The sequence below is a fragment of the Bombyx mori genome, chromosome 12 (assembly GCF_030269925.1).
Source record: "Bombyx mori chromosome 12, ASM3026992v2".
Taxonomy (NCBI): domain Eukaryota; kingdom Metazoa; phylum Arthropoda; class Insecta; order Lepidoptera; family Bombycidae; genus Bombyx; species Bombyx mori.
In genome coordinates, this window is record NC_085118.1 from 13,464,617 (window position 1) to 13,485,674 (window position 21,058).

The 21,058-nt window shown below is 36.2% G+C and overlaps 2 protein-coding genes and 4 long non-coding RNA genes across 9 annotated transcripts in view; 3 read left to right on the top strand and 3 right to left on the bottom strand.

Annotated features, from left to right (window-relative positions):
• LOC134199874 (uncharacterized) overlaps positions 1 to 21,058 on the bottom strand; it is a 141,760-nt gene that overhangs the window by 101,093 nt on the left and 19,609 nt on the right. The window lies entirely within an intron of this gene.
• LOC101737154 (uncharacterized) lies at positions 5,256 to 12,976 on the top strand. The gene is made up of 2 exons (XM_012690711.4): positions 5,256 to 5,520; positions 12,249 to 12,976. The coding sequence occupies exons 1-2, from the start codon at positions 5,391 to 5,393 to the stop codon at positions 12,947 to 12,949; spliced, it is 831 nt and encodes a 276-aa protein (XP_012546165.2). The 5' UTR covers positions 5,256 to 5,390; the 3' UTR covers positions 12,950 to 12,976.
• On the top strand, positions 6,732 to 7,738 carry LOC134199873 (uncharacterized). The gene is made up of 2 exons (XR_009974533.1): positions 6,732 to 7,248; positions 7,333 to 7,738. It is a non-coding gene; the product is annotated as an uncharacterized LOC134199873 (long non-coding RNA).
• LOC105841684 (uncharacterized) lies at positions 8,218 to 11,237 on the bottom strand. The gene is made up of 4 exons (XR_005245283.2): positions 10,788 to 11,237; positions 10,398 to 10,648; positions 10,059 to 10,248; positions 8,218 to 9,750 (listed from the first exon to the last, which is right to left on the bottom strand). It is a non-coding gene; the product is annotated as an uncharacterized LOC105841684 (long non-coding RNA).
• On the bottom strand, positions 11,514 to 15,479 carry LOC110385257 (uncharacterized). Its single transcript, XR_009974532.1, has 2 exons — positions 12,961 to 15,479; positions 11,514 to 12,213 (listed from the first exon to the last, which is right to left on the bottom strand). It is a non-coding gene; the product is annotated as an uncharacterized LOC110385257 (long non-coding RNA).
• LOC101736269 (synaptic vesicle glycoprotein 2C) overlaps positions 17,328 to 21,058 on the top strand; it is a 35,181-nt gene continuing 31,450 nt past the window's right edge. The window contains exons 1-2 of one of the 4 annotated variants that reach the window (XM_004926516.5): positions 17,328 to 18,085; positions 18,505 to 18,649. In XM_004926516.5, coding sequence (XP_004926573.1) covers positions 18,613 to 18,649 — 37 coding nt within the window. In that variant the 5' untranslated portion in view covers positions 17,328 to 18,085; positions 18,505 to 18,612. The remainder of the gene's footprint in view (positions 18,086 to 18,504; positions 18,650 to 21,058) is intronic. The other 3 variants (XM_012690710.4, XM_012690709.4, XM_038014364.2) reach the window with 3 other exon arrangements.

Below are 21,058 nucleotides of genomic sequence, written 5' to 3' on the forward strand. Positions count from 1 at the left end.
TGTCGTTGTCATTTTCCTTTGTGCTATTCACCTGCATAGGCAAAAGAGAAAATTCCACTGTACCACAACTTTTGTTTTGAAAAGTTGAAATCATACGTTATTAGAGAAAAAGGAAAAGAAATAAAATAGTAGCAATATACTGAAGCTTCACTAGTCATTTAATCATTTAGGAAGAATACAAAACTAACCACGAAACAATCAATACCGTCTTTACCATAAGGGCACAGAGGGCCCGTGCCCAGGGCCCCCATTCTCAGGGGGCCCCGAAGGACCGACAATTTCTCTCACACATTTATTCTCAAAACATTTTTGTCGGGCACATTACACTTTTTTCACAAATCAGTAATCTTATCAGAAGGTATTTTCAAGGCATATACTACGCCATTATATCGATGACTACGTCTACGCGCCTATTCCTACTGTACTAATTAATGATATTTCCGAACGCATCCTACCTAATTTACTAAGTACACCATCTAGCGATCACGATAACGGTTTCCGTTATCGTAATCGTAACTAAAAAAGTAGCAGCATTCTCATATCATTAATGACATATTATATCATACTGTATTTGATTACCTATAATAAATGGTCATACACAGTAAAAAAAACTGGTTTTACTTTCCAAAAGGGCCTCAAATTCTTGAGTGCCCAAGGGCCCCAGCCAAATTTAAGACGTTCCTGGAAACAATGTGAAATACGAGCTCATCTGCTTTTTGCGTTAAAAGTAGGTAAACCACATTTGAGACTTAGTCTCGGGTTCAATTAAATTATTTTTTTGAAGTGAAACTTCTAATGCGCCTTCCAACAAGGTTGTGTTAAGGAGCGGGAATAGAAAGAGACAGAGCGAGAGTGAATGTGGCCCTCGAACGCATGCGCGTAGTATACTGTATACATCGAAAAAGAAGTTTCACTTCATTCACGTGTATGTACCAAGCTGCAAGCGCACGGTTTTTTTTATTTCTACGTTAAAATCGATCTTTTTGGAGAAGAATCATCAACCCTACCTGTGTTCCTTATCTCATATTTCCCTGCAACTTTCCATCTAATTTACCTTAATAATGGTAGAGCGGGTTATGAGCTCCTGTTCAATCAGTAATTCGACCTTGCCTTATTAACGTTAGGTAGCAAATTTACGATTTTTGAAAAGCTATACATCTAGGAAATGAAACAACGAAAAAAAAGAAATAATTATTACCTTCCCAGGAAATGTACTTTGTGAAGTGGAGTGTCATCGAATTCCATTTAATTAAGTAACAAAGTGAAATTAGATGGAACATACACCTGTCTTTCTGCCGTAGGCATATAAAAGGAAAATAAAAAATAACTGGAAAAAGGATAGCGAACACTCCGTTCGTTATCGGCTTTCAGTCTAAATAGGTATTTAGAAAACTTAAAATTTGAAAGTGACTTGTAAGTAAAAATTATCACCTACGAAACATTTACTTTGAGAATAAATAACATTTTAATACATTAATGACATGTACGGAGTGAATACTAAACGAACGCATGACTCGTTACTGATTTGAAAGCTTGCGACATGCAGATTTTGATCAAAAAAGTGAGCCTCGTGGTCGCCCGTAAACAACAGCTTTCAAGGTTAGCATCAAAACAGTATCAGCCCAGCTGCGTCAAATTGTCAAGGTAAAAAAAACTTGATAGGCGAGTGCCACAAACGAAAAACTATCTCTAAGTCATGGTCACAGTCACAAAGCTATCTAATGCCCGTATAAATCATCATAGCTTATTACCAATGAGCATCAGCATTACTGCGGATGAGTAGGTACTGTGAGGAAACCAGCTTTGGTTCATCGCTCGTTCCCGCTGCTTTTACACGACAACGATCGACTTTGATTAACAGGCTTTATCTAATGTATAAGAGTTAGGGTTTTGCGTCATCCACAATACTCACCAGACTTTACGCCGACAGGCTTCTATTGTTTCCTGGACAACTTTTTGGTAGAGTAAAAATTTAATACCCGAAAGGCAGTACAAAATTAATATTAATCATCTTTGCAATATTTATTTTTTATTTTTTACCAGCTACATTATCTGTGTTTTAAAGTAAGATATAATTATGTATTAATTTTGTTAACAGTCGTCAAAACATAGGTAAACTAAAAAAAAAAACTAAACTACACTCTTTTGACAGTATTTATGAGAAAAATACTGGTGATACCAAATGATTCCGCATATTATCTCAATTTCGAATATTTTTGGAAATTGTGCACTTTTAATGCGAAAAGACGACATATTGGATTTGCTATTAGTTTCATATTTCCAATAAAAATAGCTCCTGTCTTAAGGTTGGAAAAGGTGCATCGCTTGAACGTACTCATTTTTATTCATGGACCTATGGATGACCTAGAGGTCCAAGCTAACACCTAATAGAAAGAGCACGCAATAACAAAAAAGAGATATAACACACTAAATCTTATTAATAAGAGTTTCACTTCCAGATTCAGATATATCCAGATAGTGCCAATCAATATTAAATTACATAATGCATTTTCCTTATTGTCAATCTTTTTACACGTAGGTATCAGATAAGACTCGTATTGAAATATCTTAGAGTCTAAGTCCATTTAAACGACCGAGCTTCCGGTGGTTTTTACAAAGCAATAATAGATTATACTATCGAAGTATCGTATCGTAAGATGTCAACAAGGTGATAGGTATTAGAGTTCTTTATTTGTTACGCGATTATTTGATTAAATTAGTCTTCTTTTAATTGTTAATTCTTTTCTTTTCTTTTAGAATAACGGTGTAATTCATATCGGGAGTCCTTTAAATTACATTTTTTTTATTGCTTATATGGGTGGACGAGCTCACAGCCCACCTGGTGTTGAGTGGTTACTGGAGCTCATAAACATCTACAACGTAAATGCCGTCACCCACCTTGAGATAAGAGTTCTAAGGTCTCAGTATAGTTACAACGGCTGTCCCACCCTTCAAACCGAAACGCATTACTGCTTCACGGCAGAAATAGGCGGGGTGGTGGTACTTATCCGTGTGGACTCACAAGAGGTCCAACCACCAGTAAATGTATAACATGAATAAAATAAATATTGAATAAGCATAAAACTGAATAAGAGGGGGCGTGGTTCGCCGATCACGCCACGCCACGTCACGAATAAGCATAAAACTGATGAAGAAATGGCGTGATTTACCGATCACGCAATGTTACGTCAGGGTCAACGTGCTTAGTGCAAGTTTTTTAACGTTTTCGATAACGTAAAAGTTAACGCAAATTTGTATGGAGTTGAAACGTTTGCCTACGTTTGCCGGTAGAGATACTGTTCCAACAATATTTGAGTTATATTTTACGCTATCGAGAACGTTAAAAAATTTGCACTAAGCACACATCCCACATCGGACGCTCGATGGTCAGCCGGAGAAGGAAAGGAGCTCATTCTCATTCTCTTATTGGCGCCAGGAATAGACGGACGCTGTATATGTATAAGCGTGTTTTACCTTAGCTACCGACATTTTGTCAAATTGTATTTTGTATCGTTTTAATTATCTTTTTTTAATATTTTGAGTCATTCTTACTAAATATTGGGTATATTTTGCACTAAAACTTTTTTTTAATAATAATAATTGTTCATTTAATTTTAAGGCTAATATATAATAATAAATATATATAATAATAAATTTGCTGTTAGAAAAGTCAGCTCTGTCTTAATAAACACTTTTTAGAATGAATTTTATTCATAAACATATTTACATTATCAGATTCCTGGGTGTGAAGTCGTTTTGTGACCCAGATATGCACGTGTTTCATTTATACCAAATTGGGTATTCACAGGATTTATCATTGGCACACAAGAGCATGCTATCCAAACTGGTGGGCGTATAAATAATAACTACTGGGCGTAAGCTCGCACGCGTTCCTATAAAAATCCTGCGTGTTGCTGTCACAAGGCTCCCCTCCTTGCGTGGATGCTGGCTTCATGAGGCTTTCTGGGGAAAATACACATGATGGGGTCCCGCGTCCTCCTGGGGCAGTGCTTTTGGAAGAGATTTAGTCGAGGCCGCCGAAACCTTATTTGGGTCCGACTAATTAACCGCCACCAGACATTCGGCGTTGACTGTTTTACGGTGGAAAGGTCGAACTTCAACTCCCTCCCTCCTTTTTTCTCGTCTGGACTTGGGACCGGCATTGGTAGAGTTTAAAGAATTGCAAATTTAAAGTAATTGGCAGAGCGGCAAAGCAGCAGATTTAAAAGAGACAGCCGTTAGACAATACGATTGAGATATAAACCTTATTTCGTCTCAAGAAGGGTGAGACATTCACGTTATAATGTTTATGAGATTTTGTACCCTCTTCACCTTAGGTGAGCTGTGACCTCACACACCCAACTACGCAATAAATAAATAAACATATAATTGACTCAGAATACAGAATATATTTAATACGGTATGACGGAGTGGCTGGTTCCCTGGGGCTTTTAAGGTAATGACGTCTCTAAAATTACTTAGTCTGGCCATAAATACTGTTACAAAGGAAAACAAAAAAAAATTATATGGCAAATAACATTTATTACTTTTACAGTGTGTTAGTTTAATACATAAATATAAAACAATTTAAAGTATAAAAAGCTTATTCAAAGTGGTCTCCATTGGCTGCAATACAGTCCTTTAAACGTTGAGGCCAGTTATCAATAGAAGCACGCACTCTTTCCATGGGAATTTTTTTTACTGCCAATCGTACGGATTGTTTTAGGGACTCTAAATTATCATGGCGTTTAGAGCAAGCCGTACTCTTTAAAACTGACCATAAATCATAATCCAGCGGATTAAGATCGGGACTAGACGACGGCCAGTCTTCAGCTCGGCGACGACGAGTCGTGAAGGCGATGCTCGACTTCTGTGAGTGCACCATCTCGCAGAAGGAAGCGGCGGGGCGCGTGAGAGACGCACAAGCCCGCCGCCGTCGAGCGGGGGCCAGGGAGGCGGATCTCGCCCAAACCCTGGCCCTCTAAAGCCTTCGTCAAGCAGAACGCGTACTTAGCGCGCGTCAGAGCGCTAAACTAACGCCGCGCTATGACGCCGAGATGTATTGTACTACTACGGTATTATACCGTCAAACAGACCGCCAGCGCTATAGCGCTATAGCGCCTATAGCGCTGGCACTCTGTAGTACTCTACTAGTAGCTCTGTAGTAGTACAATACATCTCGGCGTCATAGCATAGCGCTCTGACGCGCGCTAATTACGCGTTCTGTTTAAACGAGCCTTAACTAGCGCCGCGCTATGACGCCGAGATGTGTTATAGTACTACAATGGTAATATACTGTCAAACAGAGCGCCAGCGCTAGCAGTACGCAACGCTCTGTCGTGGCGTTAGGACGCTTTGACGTCAGGTGTTGTGTATTAAAATACTGGATAATGTCTGAGAAATTAATAGAATTAGTTAGGAAATACCCATGCTTATACAATACGAAGGATATTTCTTATAAAAATGTAACAATAAAGATAAAATGCTGGGAACAAATCGGAAAAGAGATTAATGAAACTGGTAAGTAATGTGAATTTGTTTATTGATTAAAATAAGACACAAATTTTTCACGAGTTTCGAATGCTGCAGTCGTTGATCTTCTATTTGTAGGACGATGAGTTATTAGAGTACGTATAGGTTCGCTTTCGTCTTCCAACTCTGGAGATGAAATTGCTGTTTCTTGTTTTGTTCGTAAGTAATTATGTAAACAACATGCGGCTTTAAGCAAGGGTGTTGTTGGGGCTGCCTCGGTTCTGTAGCGCGTCAGGAATGTTCGCCGAGGCACGAGTCGACTGTTTCTCCCTGATTGGCCAGGTCCGGCCCCCTGATCACGTAAAAATTTGCGACAGCCACAATTTTGCAGATGCTGTGCAGACGCGTCGCGACCGATCGCAAAACGTCAAATTATTTCGTATCACGTACCGCGATTGTTCGCTTACCGCTTACTGCAGTTTTCTGTCATACAACTAGCGCCAGTCGCAATCGGGTAGCAATAATTGGCACTAAAAAGCCACATTACTTTTTTTTTTTGCTGAACAAACCGGCAAATGAATTTATAAAAGCGCGTTACATATAATTATTTCAAAATGTTTAAGTGGAATTCACGTTTGAAATGCCATGTGAGAGCTGCTAATTCTGTTCTTTTCGATGAAGCGTTACTCAAAATAAGTGATCTAATAATAATTTTTGCTTTATTTTGAATAATAGCTATAAAAATGTAATTGTGTCATGTCAAACACTGATAACATTTTTTTTTGTAATCCGTTGATAATTTGTAATCAGATAGTTTACGTTACGAACCTATTTTAAAAAAGAATGGATCAAAATTATAGCGTAATTTATTAATTTCATTATCAATTAAGTAAGTACATAAGCTCACAACCCAACTAGTGTTAAGTGGTATAGACTCACAACGTGAATGCCGCCCCCACCTTTAGAAACGAGGTCTGAGTTTCAACTGTATACCAAAACGGCTATTCTTCAAATTGCAACGCATTACTGCTTCGCGGTAGAAATGGGTGGAATGGTGGTCTTGCGGGTTAATCAAACGCCCTACCACCAACGATTTCTTAAAGAATATTTGCTAATTTGATTTTAAATAAAAGATGAATGAATCCTTAATCATGGAAGTCTTCCATGTATATATGTCAAATACGTGTTTCATTGGATTTATTGATATCTGCCTGCGGGATTCTAACACTGGTTCAGTCGCATCTTTATTAGAAAGTCGGCCGTCTCTACTACATCGCTTAGGCCACGACGATTTCAAATTAAATAGTAAATTCTAGAATAAATGAGTTAGTTTTATGGTTTTATCAATAATAACGTGTAACTGTGTAACAAATCCATCTCACGCCGACATGAGGCCGACAACGCTAGAACAACCAGTCGATGATATTCTAGGCGAGATGCTGCTATTCTTTATCAAGTAATAGATAGTGGATTTGTTTGACTTGGCAAGAGTAGGCTTTGATTTGAATACCAGAAATATAGTGCAGTCTTTCACAGCTTGAAGGGAAATAAAAGCTGTGCAGACTATTCAAAATAATGTTCACCCAAGGTCATGGGCAATATGACGTGAATAGGAAACTGCATGTCAGACAATAACTTAATGTTCTATATTATATTTAAACAAATTAATCTAATATTTTAAGACAATAAATAAATATTTATTTTTATAATTAGCCGTTTTTCGTCGACGAAGCCATCTTAAGAGAAGCTTCATTGCAAATATCAGGCCGATATTTAGTAAGTTATTTTTATTCAATAATCAGGTACTCTTTGCACTCACTCACTGCAGTAAGAATGTTAATCAATCATTATATTATCTAGACTATAGCGGACAACAAACAAGAGTAGACACATCGTGAGCTGTAGTTGTAGAAAGAGGAGAAAATGGAAACTAAGGCGAACCACTGGCTCATGCAGCTTTCATTTCAGCAGAGGCTGCTCGTACGCAGGCAGAGGCCGCGCATCTTCCAGCTGATATATAAAAAAATTCAAGGAATTGACCAATATCGGCAAAAACCTTGTTTAAAATAATAAGTTTAATTTTGTTTTAATTTTAGCTGAGTCCGTAATAGTTTATATTACCATAAAAACGAAATAGCACTTGTTACAATAGTCAAGCAAATCCAAATATATACGTTTTACTTTAGGCTGGTACTACAGTAAATTTTATGACACTAATGAGTATATTTTACGCTAATAAAACTACTCTCAACTTAGCATTTCAAAATGACTATTTATTTTTTTATTGCTAAGATGGGTGGACGAGCTTACAGCCCACCTGGTGTTAAGTGGTTACTGGAGCCCATAGCCATCTACAACGTAAATGCGCCACCCACCTTGAGATATAAGTTCTAAGGTCTCAGTATAGTTACAACGGCTGCTCTACCCTTCAAAACGAAACGCATTACAGCTTCACGGTAGAAATAGGCGGAGTGGTGGTACCTACTCGTGCGGACCCACAAGTGGTCCTACCACCAGTAGAATACCAGTATTTAGCTTCATTGTATATTTTGTACTCACAGTATTTGGCATGTTCTGCTTCTAGTCTATAGGGTTATAGAGCTATCACCTTGCTATCATCCTACTTACCTCGGCCCAAAGTTCAGTTATGTTTCTTTGAAGTTATCGGCAGTCGATATTATATTTCAATTGTGGCTTCAATTTCATGCGGCAAAAAGTTGGACATGTATTACAAACAAACTACGATTTCCTAATTTAAGAATTATTATTCAAATAAAACAAAATTACACAAAAATAATAATTATCAAACTTATCTAACGGCCGTCTGGTGTAGTGGTAAGTGACATGGTCGCTACACAAGGGGGTCGCGGGTTCGAATCCCGCCAAGGGAAGATATTTGTATGATAAATATAAATGTATTTTCCAGGGTTATGGATGTATATTAAATATATGTATGTGTATAATAAAAATCCTACATTTATTTCTGTTATCTGGTACCTGTAACACAAGTTCTTTACGAACTTATCACGGGACCAGTTAAATATTTATATTTATATTATTATTATTATCACAATGAACAAAAATGATTGGTTGATCCACATTTTGTCTAAATTATGAATTATGTTTTTCATTTTGTAAGTAATATTCATGTAAGTATCCAACAAAATCTAGAAGAATTATGAATTACTAGTCGATTTGTTATTCATTCTATTCTATTATTTAAAACAGCAGTATATACAATAATATATATAACAACACAACATACAAACGGGGTTAACATAAAGATAAAATGATACAGAACAAATTGAGCACAACAGATTAAAACATTGTCTTAATAAAACAACCTCACAATTTTGCTTTCAAATTGTTATGAATCCATCCTTTACTATAAACACAAAAATGTTAAAGAAATATGTATATTTCCACTAAACACAATTAAAAAATTATAGGCAGAAATAATTAGGCTATTCTTGCCCTCTCAGTTCACATAATTAAGATTACAGAGGTTGGACTACATTTAATGTCTGTTCTCCACAATCCAATTGAACCACCCTTGAATGTTGACATGGTGCTAAGTGCTGTGTTTCCTCTTCTCTCCCAAAAAATACAATGTTATGAATTTGATAAGAAACATCAATTTCAGCATCTTCGTCAGAGAGTTGGGGCACTGGAAACCCATGTGTGTTTGCCATGTTATGCAATACAAGCTAACAATTATGGTCTTGGCCATCATATGATGATCATAATGCAGTACTCTATGTACCAACAAGCATCTCCAACTGGCCTTCAATTCTCACAATGGTCAACAGTGTTCCTGGTATGACAATAAACATTACTATAGTACTATATATAAACTGCCTTCCCAGTTTTAAATATACTTTTAGATTGAGTATTATTTTGTAGTCAGGTTACTGAGACAGAGCTCATGATGTTTTACTTGCCTAAAAACAAAACTTTTTCACTATTATGGTGCAGGTCCTGCATAGGCATATTCAGTTGTGATAAGCCAGACAAATGTATCATGAAATGTTGCATCAATACTTAAAATGTTAAGATCACTATCACAGATCTGAAAAATTTAATTCTTTAGATAAGTACTATCAAATGTTTGTTATTGTGAATGATAGGCTTCAGCAAAATACTTAGTATTTGCACATTCTTGAAATGATAATGCTTGCGGTTCTAAAACCTTTCTTCATATACAGAAGATCTGATAAGTGCAAATGAATGCCATCTATACACCCCAAAACCCCAGGATAGCCAAATTTATTGTAAAACCTATAATGAAAAGAAATTTATTTACTATTATATTATGTTTTCAATCACAAAATTATTATTGTACAAATATCTATGTACTATAAAAATAAGACAAAATTTGAATTAAAAAAAAATTATGTAGGAAAGATTAATGGTGGCCAGTTTCACCAGGACTTGACATTTCTCAGAACTCTGTTTAAAATATAGCTATATATAGCTAAATATAGCTATAGTTATAAAGCTTCAAGAATATAACTGATCTGTATGATTGACTCGTGGAAATTGTAAAATCAGTACTCTCTATACTATAAGATAATTATTTGACTTACCCATTTATAATAACTTGTGACCCATTGTACTGTTTGCAGAAACTTTAAATGTTTCAATAAAACTGGAAGATTGTTTAATGCCATAGCCACTTCCCTAATGGCATTGGATTTACTACAGTTTAACTCAAACAACAAAATGCAAAAGCTCATTCCCACAGGTTTCTGGTATGAAATTTTATGCTGTTAACACCTGTATAAACAAGTTATTTAAAACATTTAGTTAAGAATAAATCTGAAATCAAAAAAACAATGCTACTTTTGAAGACAAGATTTTGTGAATCTTTTATTTTTTTCATTATTTACACATATTAAAATGTTAAATTGAATATATATAAGTACCTTGCATTTTACTTTCTATTCTTGTTCGTCTTGATGATCTAGGTTATTAACGGCTTTAATTCAGAGCACAATTGTAAATATTGATGTTTTGAAATTCTGTAATATGTTCTGAACAAACTTTCCGATAGATTAAGGGGTCAGGCTTGATCACGAAGACAGCGTCGTAAACGCACTAATTCGTATGTATCCGACCTAATTTCCTTAGACTCCAAAGCCCCATTTATTATTTGAGCTCTGTCCGTAGTACATACCTAGAAGAAATATTAATTTGTAAAAAATAAATTTATAACCTCAACATTATTAATGTACTTAAATTGCCCAGCGTGGTATTTAATGTTAATACTATGGAAAACACAAACGCAAATAAAGATCTAAACCAATTACACTTACCTAAATCAAGTTAAAATAATTTAATTTCACAAATTTTACACTTGCAGATAGTTAGCAACAATTCAGCACCAGATACAAAAGGTGTCGCAAATTTGACAAACGAAATTGCTAAATATCTGCTGTTGTGTGGCACACAAAAGCATCCGTAATACCGACTTTAGGCCAGTTGTTGTTAGTTGTATGGAAAAGAATGCACTAAAGTTTCACAAATCGCTCTGCAGAGGCAGCACTAGTGATGGTCCGCGATCTGCTTTTTTGTTGTAAGTCCGTAATACGAAATGGACAGTTGACAGCAATATTTGCACAATATTTGTCTTCTGCTAATTGTCTGCGAAATACGTGATACAGCTGCGGGTCAGCCCTAACAGCATCCTGAAGGCATACCATTGTACCATGGTTCACTTGCGGACTAAATAATATTAGTAATAATAATGGTTGGTTCGAAGTAGGTATCAGTGGATTTTTTTTTTTTTTTTTTTTTTTTTTTTTTTTTTTTTTTTTTTTTTTTTTTTTTTTTTTTTTTTTTTTTTTTTTTTTTTTTTTTTTTTTTTTTTTTTTTTTTTTGTTATGTATTCCATGAAATATAAATATTTGAAATGTATTCCACTGATAGCTACTTTTAATAAATGTATATTTTTTATTTGATTGGTTTTGTTAATGTTAAGTATATTTCAATGATACTATGTACACATATGGACTTATTGTTGTCTGAAATAAAATAAATCATTCATTCATTCATTCATTTAATAACATCAATTGCTGTGTCTACGTTACAATCAATAGGGCGTAAAAAAATGCGCCATTTTTGTGCTAATATCCCAAACGCATTTTCAACCACCCGACGTGCCCTGCAAAGTCTTTTATTAAACTTTGTTTTTCTTTCGTCTTGTGTGGCTGAAGCTCTTGGGAAAGGACACATCAAATACGTTTTTAAAGCAAAGCCTTCATCGCCAATAAATACATGAGGAACGGGCTCCTCGGTGCCTGGAAGAGGTTTATCTGGTAGCAGAGATTTTCCATGGATATATTGGCAATAAAACATTGAGTTCTCGAATATGCTACTATCACTATGACTACCGTAACTACCGACCTCGATGACGGTGAATTTATAACATGGATCAACTATAGCAAGAAGAACTACAGAAAAAACTTCTTGTAGCAAAAATATTCTAATCCACTATTTTTGGGACACTTTATAGCTACATGTTTTCCATCGATACTACTGACATAATTCGGGAAGTTCCAGGTTTCCCTACAACCTTTCTCTGATTGTATCCATGTCTCTTCAGTAGGCGATGGCATATATTCTGGTTGTAATGTATTCCAGATTTCTTTACAGACTTCTTTCACAATACCACCAACAGTTGAACGACCTACTCGGAAGGAGAAGGCTATGGTTTGGTGTGAATCACCCGTAGCTAAGTACCTGAAACAAAATAATATAGTTTGTTTATTTTACAGGTGAATCCGCCAGAAAAAAATGGAAGAGCTTGAGAGACAACTACATGAGATACAAAAAAGAAGTTGCAGGTACTACAGGACAAGCTACAAAAAAATTTAAAAAATGGCCTTGGGCTTCCCAGTTACAGTTCCTTGATTCAACTCTGACAGATCGAGAACGATCTTCAAACGTTCGAGAACCCACACCGGAACCATCGTCAGATATAGCAACTCCATCGTCAGAGATACAACTACCAGAGACGCCTCAATCAGAGACATCTCCACCACAGACACGCTCGCCAGAGATACCTCCGCCAGGGACGCCTCATGCAAACTCTATAAATTTTTCACGAACTAAAAAAATTAATAAAACTGACAATGAGATGGATAAAGTTACAAATTTTTTACAAAATAGAAAAAAACAAGAGTATGATGCCATAGACCACCTATTCCAAAGTTATGTCCAAACATTTAAAAGTTTTTCCAAACACAAGCAGATAAAAGCCAAGGTAGAACTAGCCAAGTTATTTGCAAGCATAGAAGCAGAGGAACTGCAAGAAGACGTTCAGATATTGAGCAATTCACCACATTGTTCTATTATAAGCACAGAAGACTCCGTCGCCTATGAAGTGCCTATTCTACATGAGACTAATTTTGGAGCATCGACATCTTCAATTGAATTTCATAATGATAACGCACTAAACATGTATTTAAAAAAATAAATATTTCTTACCTTAGACAGATTACAAGTCTTTCTCTTGTAGAAATAGGCGTCCTCCAGCTTGTGGTGCATTTGCTTATATTAGGGATGAGCAGGTCATGTAGTTCTTCGAATAAAACTTGAGACATACGAAAGTATGTAAAAAAACGATCTTCATGTGATGCAAGCTCGCGACACAACCGATGATATTCTCCTAAATCATTTCTCTTCTTATTAATGTCGTGCACCCGTACTCTTTTTTTCTGTGACCGTGATAGAGCATATAAAAGTAACAATTCTTCCACATCTGAATCACTCGACATCTTAATACTTTTAAATTTTCACACTGCTATCGAAAGGCGCTATGATTTGGCGAATGCGTTGCGTCAAAGAGCGTCGGACAAGTCAATTTGTGTGACATGAAAGAGCGCGACGTTAGAACGCGACGCTATAACGCGGCGCTAAGTACGCGTTCTGTTTGATGAAGTCTTAAGTGTTTCGGGTCCCCCTCATATGTCGGTCTGGGGCCCGGCGAAAGGGGCCTAAGAAGAGGACGTGCAAGCTGCTCTGCACGCGTTTTACGCAAGAGCATCTGGGTGATGGAAGGCCGGCTATCCTCGACCCACGCTGGTTCTGACCCAGCGGGGGTATTTCGTAGGATAACCCATTCAAATCGGCGCCATCTAGGCGGGCTTCGGACAGCCTACCGACCGAGAGGGCTGGTGGTCGTGGCGCCGACGATCGCTGGCCCGGCGTCCCAAGGGGGAGGGTGACGGGAGAGATGTGCTCCGCACTAAACGCTCACTCTCCTCCCCTTGCCTTTTCATGAGTTCTGTCTCATGCGAGGCTCGGACGTGGGTTGTTGAGCGACAGGAGGTTTTAGTCGGTTCGACTCCGACATGCCCCGCCCTCCATCCGACTAAAAAAAAAAACGAATACCAAGCGTATGGAGAGTTTTAAAAATTGCATTTGGCTCCATACCTACTTTGTGTAATGCAATCACAGCGATTCGGTTTTCTTTATTACCCCACTCCATTTTAATATCGCAAAATATTGTACAATGTATTGGCGCCAAAATGAGAAAACTCAATGAGCAATCATATAAAAATGACAGATTCCAAATTCAAATGTAACATTTTGTTTATTTTTAATGTAACAGTATTTATGGCCAGACTAAGTATATGTTGTTAAAGTTAAGGCATTTAATTATTGTATAGCTAAACACAGAAAAAAAAATCATACAAGTCTTTATTTGTTATAGAAAAATTGATAAAATTTTATTCTGAAAATTTGCAAAATGCTTCATTAAAAAGAACTTAATATAATATAGTTAAATTTGTTACTGCTATCTACAGGAGCAATGAGAAACTAATCGAAACGAAGCCATCTAGTGGCCGACGACGCCTGTAAACATTTTTGTTGTGTGCTGAGTTTCTTATCTATAAGTTCTATAACTAATTTACGTGTAATATCTAAGGCGTCCCCTTACGGGGCGCGAAACCGGCCTCGGGGTAACCCTCTCTGCCCGGGCTTGAATTCCCTGCCAATATTTAACTAAACAGCAGCGTGCCGATAGGTAAAATTATATAAATAATTAGTTGAAGTGTAGAACAGAAAAATATATTAAATATTAACTTTTTAAACATTTCATTACATAAGCCGAACGCATAAATAGGTACAACTACATACTAATTTAGACAATAGAATTGGAACGAGCCAATTAAAATGATCGTCTTCTATAAACAAAGTCAATTGATTTGCACCATAACAAACGGGCGTCGAGAACTCAAAGTCCAGTTACATAAGAAATATCTGCCTAAAATTAATAATTATTATCAACCAAATGACGTCACGCTCTTGAAATTTATAGTTCCAGTAATTTCGTTACTTTGATCGAGCATTTTATGATATTATTAATAACTAGCGACCCGCCCTCGCTTCGCTTCGGAAACATTAAAACACACATGAAACCAAAAAAAAAAAATAAAAAAAAAATAAAAAAAAGTAGCCTATGTTCATCAGGGACAATGTCGGCTTCTAATGGAAAAATAATTTTTCAAATCGGTCCAGTAGTTTCGGAGCCTATTCGAAACAAACAAACAAACAAATCTTTCCTCTTTATAATATTAGTATAGATAAACAATTCTCTTACGGGTTATAATTTTTATTACACTAGTTTTAAAGGACAGGCTTAAGGAAAATGATCGATTTAATTTTAATGTTCGACTGGTTTATAAAGGTAACTAATAATCATTTCTGGTTCTAAGTAAGGATTTCGTTAGTAAACGAGCCATTCATGAAAGTAAAGATTGGTTATTGGTGCCGGTGATTCCCCGATACGGTAACATTAAGAGGTATTTTTTGGATTAAAAATTTAGTAAATGATTTCACATGTCACTAAATCACCTTCGCTTTAGTTAAATCCGAAAGGAAATTCAAATGAACTAGGTATCTATATATTAATACGTGAAGCAAAAACTTTGTATCCCTTTTTAAGAAAATTGCGCGAACACAGGAGTATGAAATTTTCCAAACTTATAGAGAATATAGAGAAGAAGTGCACAATGCTAATATTTTTTTAAAATAATACATAAAAAATAAATTAAATCAATAAAGAAAACATTACACACACTACATACCATGTATTTGACGCACACACGCATGCATACTATTGCATACTATTTATTGTCAAACTTTTGTTCTTGACGTCTGTTGTCAAATTGAGAATAGAATATGGTTTGTCTTTGTTAATATTTCTTATAGTGTAGTCTTGGCAAAATTCGTGAATATATAAGTATAAAATATAATCAAAATAGTGTACAAACTTTCAATTCCAATTAATTATAGTCGAATTTCGACTACAGCGGGACCTCTAGTATAAAATAATTACATATATAAAAACCGGGGTGGGAAAAGTATGTAATCTACAAACCGACTGGTAGTTTATGGGCTAACGAGTTACACAAGCAAACTCTTTATATATCTTATTCCAGGAAAACGACCAGCCTGCTTAATTCCTTCTGAATTACAAATCGAACACAGGTGAAACCGCAGGCACTACTAGTATCCTTAATTATTAACGCTACGGATTTTGGAACAATTTTTGCACGACACATACATAATTAAGACATTATATAAAGCTATGACTACTACTGGTTTGTTTACTATAAAATATACAGTCAAATAAGCTAATGCTCCCTCTGAATTTCATTTCGCGATTTTCCGAATTCAAACGCATTCACTATTTAAGTTTATCACTTAATGACAGTACCTTAATTTTCCGTTTTGACATGATGCAGAACAGAACTTTCCTTCGCAATTGATTAACGATAAATTGAGTAAGTCCGACAAACAGGACGGTACACAGGCACACGTGTCCATTCGAAAAGAATGCGATAAATTAACAACGTAATTTAGTTCCACGAAATAGAATAGGTTCAATATTGACGTGCAAAACAATACAAAAACAATGGTAGGAAGTTCCACGAATGATAAGAATGAGTCATAGAATAGCAGATGTTGAATTTGTAATTTGCTTTGTTATTTGTTCCTCCTAAATAATATAAAGAAATAAAGCTCGACTGTCGCTTATAGAGGTATAGATAAGTAGCAGTCTCACTTACGGAGGTCCATGAGGAAAAAACGACTCTCTCTTACAAAGATTTCTGTTTCTCGCTAATAGAGGTTTTGGGAGCTTAAAATGACGGGTCCTAGCTATTACTCTCACTTATAGAGTTTTCTCACTTATCCAATTCTCACTTACCCAGATTTGACTGTATATGTTAATAGTCTTTGTGCCAGAATAGCACGCCGCTATATTACGAATACAATACGGGGGTTCTGTAGGCAATAAATCAGGTAATTTAAGGCAAAATAAATCCTTAATCCAAATTAAGGAAAATCTTCGACCATTAAACACGTTACAATTACGTTCAAATATATGTATGTAAGTACTGCATAGACATATACATAGGTATAGGCAAAATAATGAGTCGCTTTTCATTTAAAGGAAATTGTTCATTTTTATACCTCAAGCTTTTTAATAAAATCAAAATTGCACTTGAAAATGGACCGAAAATTTTAATAACATATAGTTAACTACTTGATAGGAGCTAAACAACAGAAGTTTGTTGTATGTACATATTATTTTAAATTAGGTATTGTGTAATGTTTTTTCTGTCTCATTTGTATATATTTTTTTTTTGTTAAATTTACTTTTAGTATATTATGTCGGCGCAGCGTCACTATTTAATTAACTAAAAATAGTTACAGTTAACTGTTTCCTTAATGCTACGCATGTCAACAATAACTGCTTAAGGCGATATCCGAGAGGACTCATGACTAAGCTGCCCCGCTTTCTACTATAAATACAAGTGACTTTAAATACGAGCCGGAATGTTTTGTGCAAGTCATAAAACATTCGAACAAAGGGGAGCTCTTTGCTATTACCTATCGTTGTATACTTGAAGTGTAATAACTGAAATTCATTGGAAAAGTGATTCTTAATTACTGTAAATAGAAGGCAAGGATAATGATCAAGAGAATGGCGTCAGCGACGTCATAATTTTAAAAACACCATGGAACCAGCCTCTCCGTCATATACAAATTCTATTAATTATTCAATTTTAAGAGGCAGCCATGACTCATGAATGAGAGATGAGAATGATAAGAATGTAGGTCTCGCTCACACCAGAACCGCCATAAATAAAACGATAGTCAACCTTAATATTATTTATTGCCAGCTGAACGTGAATTTTCCCCCCTCTATTCGCTGGTAGGCTAAAGCGACGGGTGAATTTGATATTGTTTGGAATGCCTTATATATTCTATAGATTTTTTAGGTATTCATTAGAATATAGATTATATGGATTTTACGAGATAAAACATGTAATGATGCCGGCCAAAAGATTAGTTCACTGACCAGCTGTGACCGTGGCGTGTGACGGCGGGCGGCAATTCGTTTACGTGTATCCACGGAAACGGTCGTGTTCAAGGTTCGCTCGTATTTTTCGCATGACATTTTTCGATAATGTTTCAATTCTATAGGCACGTAAATCGTTTGTTGTGCTTCTAAAAGTGGTGCCTCTAATCTAATTAATGAGCTTGTTTTTTAAACGTTCTTATTTTTCGGCTGAAACGTTTTCAAATTAAACATAAGGTAAGGACGTTTCTAGTTTTAATATTCAGATATGTAGCTAATTAAATACATAGTTCCAATTAATTTAAAAATTTGTTTACCGTTTGAATACCTTTTTTTTTTTTAGCTAAACGCTCTGTAAATTTATATAGATCAAATATTAATTCAATTAAATTCAGTCAGAACAACACAATATTATTGCTACGCAATATTATTACAGCTATAAAATAAATTCTCATAAAGTCACACCCGCTGGTGACTGTAGTACGATGAGCTTGTGTTTACGAACAATATTCATTTGTAATTCATAAAATACAGATAGACATTCATGTTTTATACACGTCAATGGCAGTTCTAAGCACATTATACACACATATAATGTATACGTACACACATGTAATACACCATTTTAATGTAAATTTAATGTTTTATCAATACAGATTAAAACTTCATTACAAACAAATAATTTTATAGACTTCAGTACGCTGGAGAAGTTGAGAATACGAACAAGAATTTTCATTGCTGTTCTTATATAAGTTAATATTACAATGGAGTCGGAACTCGAAAAAGTTCTGGATATCGCTGGTAAGTTTGTTTTTTAATATCGAATTAGATTTCCGTCGGCCATTTAGTCTCCGTGAATTACTTTATATCCTTGCTCAGTAGAGTGGGGTGAAAGGTAGCTCATATTCTTTCAACGTCCTAGTTTCTGGCCTAAAACATTTTATCAGAACGGGTTCTATGAACAATAATATTTCCTTTAATCGGGCCGGTAGTTATTGAGGTAGCACTTGAAACCAGATGGGACATAAGCTCGTCCACGCCAATACTCATGGCTTCAATAAGCAATAAAAAAATAATTAAAGTAAATCAAAATTGTTTTTCGCTGTCTTTTGGTCGACGTTTGCACACTGTAATACTTTTTCTAAAAAAAAATTGTGAATATTTACTTTTACGTATGCAATATGACGTATTAAAGTGTTTTGAACTACATAAAAACGTTCAAACTGCTTTCTAACTACGCTGTACTAGTGCCATATAGTATAGCAGCGTATACTTAGTCAATAGGTAATATATAGTACGAATAATACGTAGTAGAAAGTGTGAACGTGTCCATAACAGTGTATGGTGCGCGATATTGTTGTGCTATGAGCTATATACCACGAGTATATGCTATTATATATATTATTATAGCGCAGTCTGAAAGAAGCTTAAAGCTGCGGCGATGTAACGCGCAAGGCTGGGCGGCGCCGCACAGCTGTGATTCTACCCCATGATCTGTAAGCGGAGTAAAATGTCCCTTCGGAACAAGGTGACACTTTACAAAACTTGCATAAGGCCCGTCATGACTTACGCGAGTATGGTGTTCGCTCACGCGGCCCGCACACACATAGACACCCTCCAATCCCTACAATCCCGCTTTTGCAGGTTAGCTGTCGGGGCTCCGTGGTTCGTGAGGAACGTTGACCTACACGACGACCTGGGCCTCGAATCAATTCGGAAATACATGAAGTCAGCGTCGGAACGATACTTCGATAAGGCTATGCGTCATGATAATCGCCTTATCGTTGCCGCCGCTGACTACTCCCCGAATCCTGATCATGCAGGAGCCAGTCACCGTCGACGCCCTAGACACGTCCTTACGGATCCATCAGATCCAATAACCTTTGCATTAGATGCCTTCAGCTCTAATACTAGGGGCAGGCTTAGGGACCCCGGTAACCGTACTCGTCGAACTCGACAAAGAGGTCGACGTGCAACCTAACCCATGCATCAGCCCGCTGAGTTTCTCGCCGGATCTTCTCAGCGGGTCGCGATTCCGATCCGGTAGTAGATTCATTCGCGAAACAATTGCTCTTGAGTTGTTAGGTCTCCTTCGGAGGCGCTCGGGCAGTTGTTAGCAAATCCCACCCCTCTTGGCTGAGCCTTTGCTCGCCCACCTGTCCTGGTGAAACTGGAAAGGCCTTCGGGCCACCAGTAAACTTTCAATCATAAAAAAAAAACAGCTGTGATTATTTGTATTGTCATCTTCATTCAGGCCGGCTCCGCACAAAAGGCGCCACGAAATTTATATTTTTCTCAGTCTGACTGACGCCTAGAACTATCAGACATCTGTCCCAGGGTTGCTACAGAAAAGAAAAATAGCAATTCTTCTCGTTACAATTATATTTTGTCAATACGCAATACAAAGCGGATAAAGTTGACAAAAATAGCCGACATTCTCTTAAAACCGTCGGTCTTTGGCGTAACAATATTCGTTGCCAAAAACGTTCCAATTTGTAATTTGAATATCGTACGAGCGTTCTTGTCAAAATATCCATTCATTATCTATTACATCATACTCAAAATGTTCATCATAATGTTATATTAAATAGGGTTGGTGTTATGATCGATTCTTGACGGCTATCTCTGCAACCTCAATGCTTAGATTAATTCTACGCCTTGTTTTGTGATTCACATTTGGAAAAAATAAACAGATCATTTCCATTTTTTTATTGATAGCAGCCTATAAATTTAAAAGAAGAAGACGTTTAATTAAGAAGTTACTAAAAGACAAGTGACCTAACGTAAGAAGTTTTGAAGTGAGTGGAATTCAATATAGGGTACTTAATGTGTACTGAAAAAGCTGACAATAGCGTATTGCGTATGTAGTCGTAGTGACATGTAGTTAGAGCCACTCCTAAAGCTAGCTACGTAATACGATTTGTCAATAGTTTCTCCTTCGTATTCGATACACAATATACCCAAGGTCAACCGAAAGCATTACACAAGATGTTAGCTATTTTATTATGTAGCACGTATTTAAGGTCTATTGCGTAATCGAATTTAAAAAAAATTACCTTATGTCAGAGAGTACATTTCTAATGACTCTAACAGAGGAAGACCAGGTCAGTTGTTGAATTTTTCAGAAGAAGACAGTCTTCGAACAACAATAGTTACAAGACAGTCTACAAAACAAATCTCTGTTAACGAAAATAAGTATGTATAATACTT

Excerpts from the sequence above, each read along its gene's own strand:
- LOC101737154 (XM_012690711.4), top strand. The coding sequence starts at position 5,391 with ATGTCTGAGAAATTAATAGAATTAGTTAGGAAATACCCATGCTTATAC. Across the intron at positions 5,521-12,248 it reads AAAAGAGATTAATGAAACTG|GTGAATCCGCCAGAAAAAAA; the intron begins GTAAGTAATGTG and ends TTTATTTTACAG.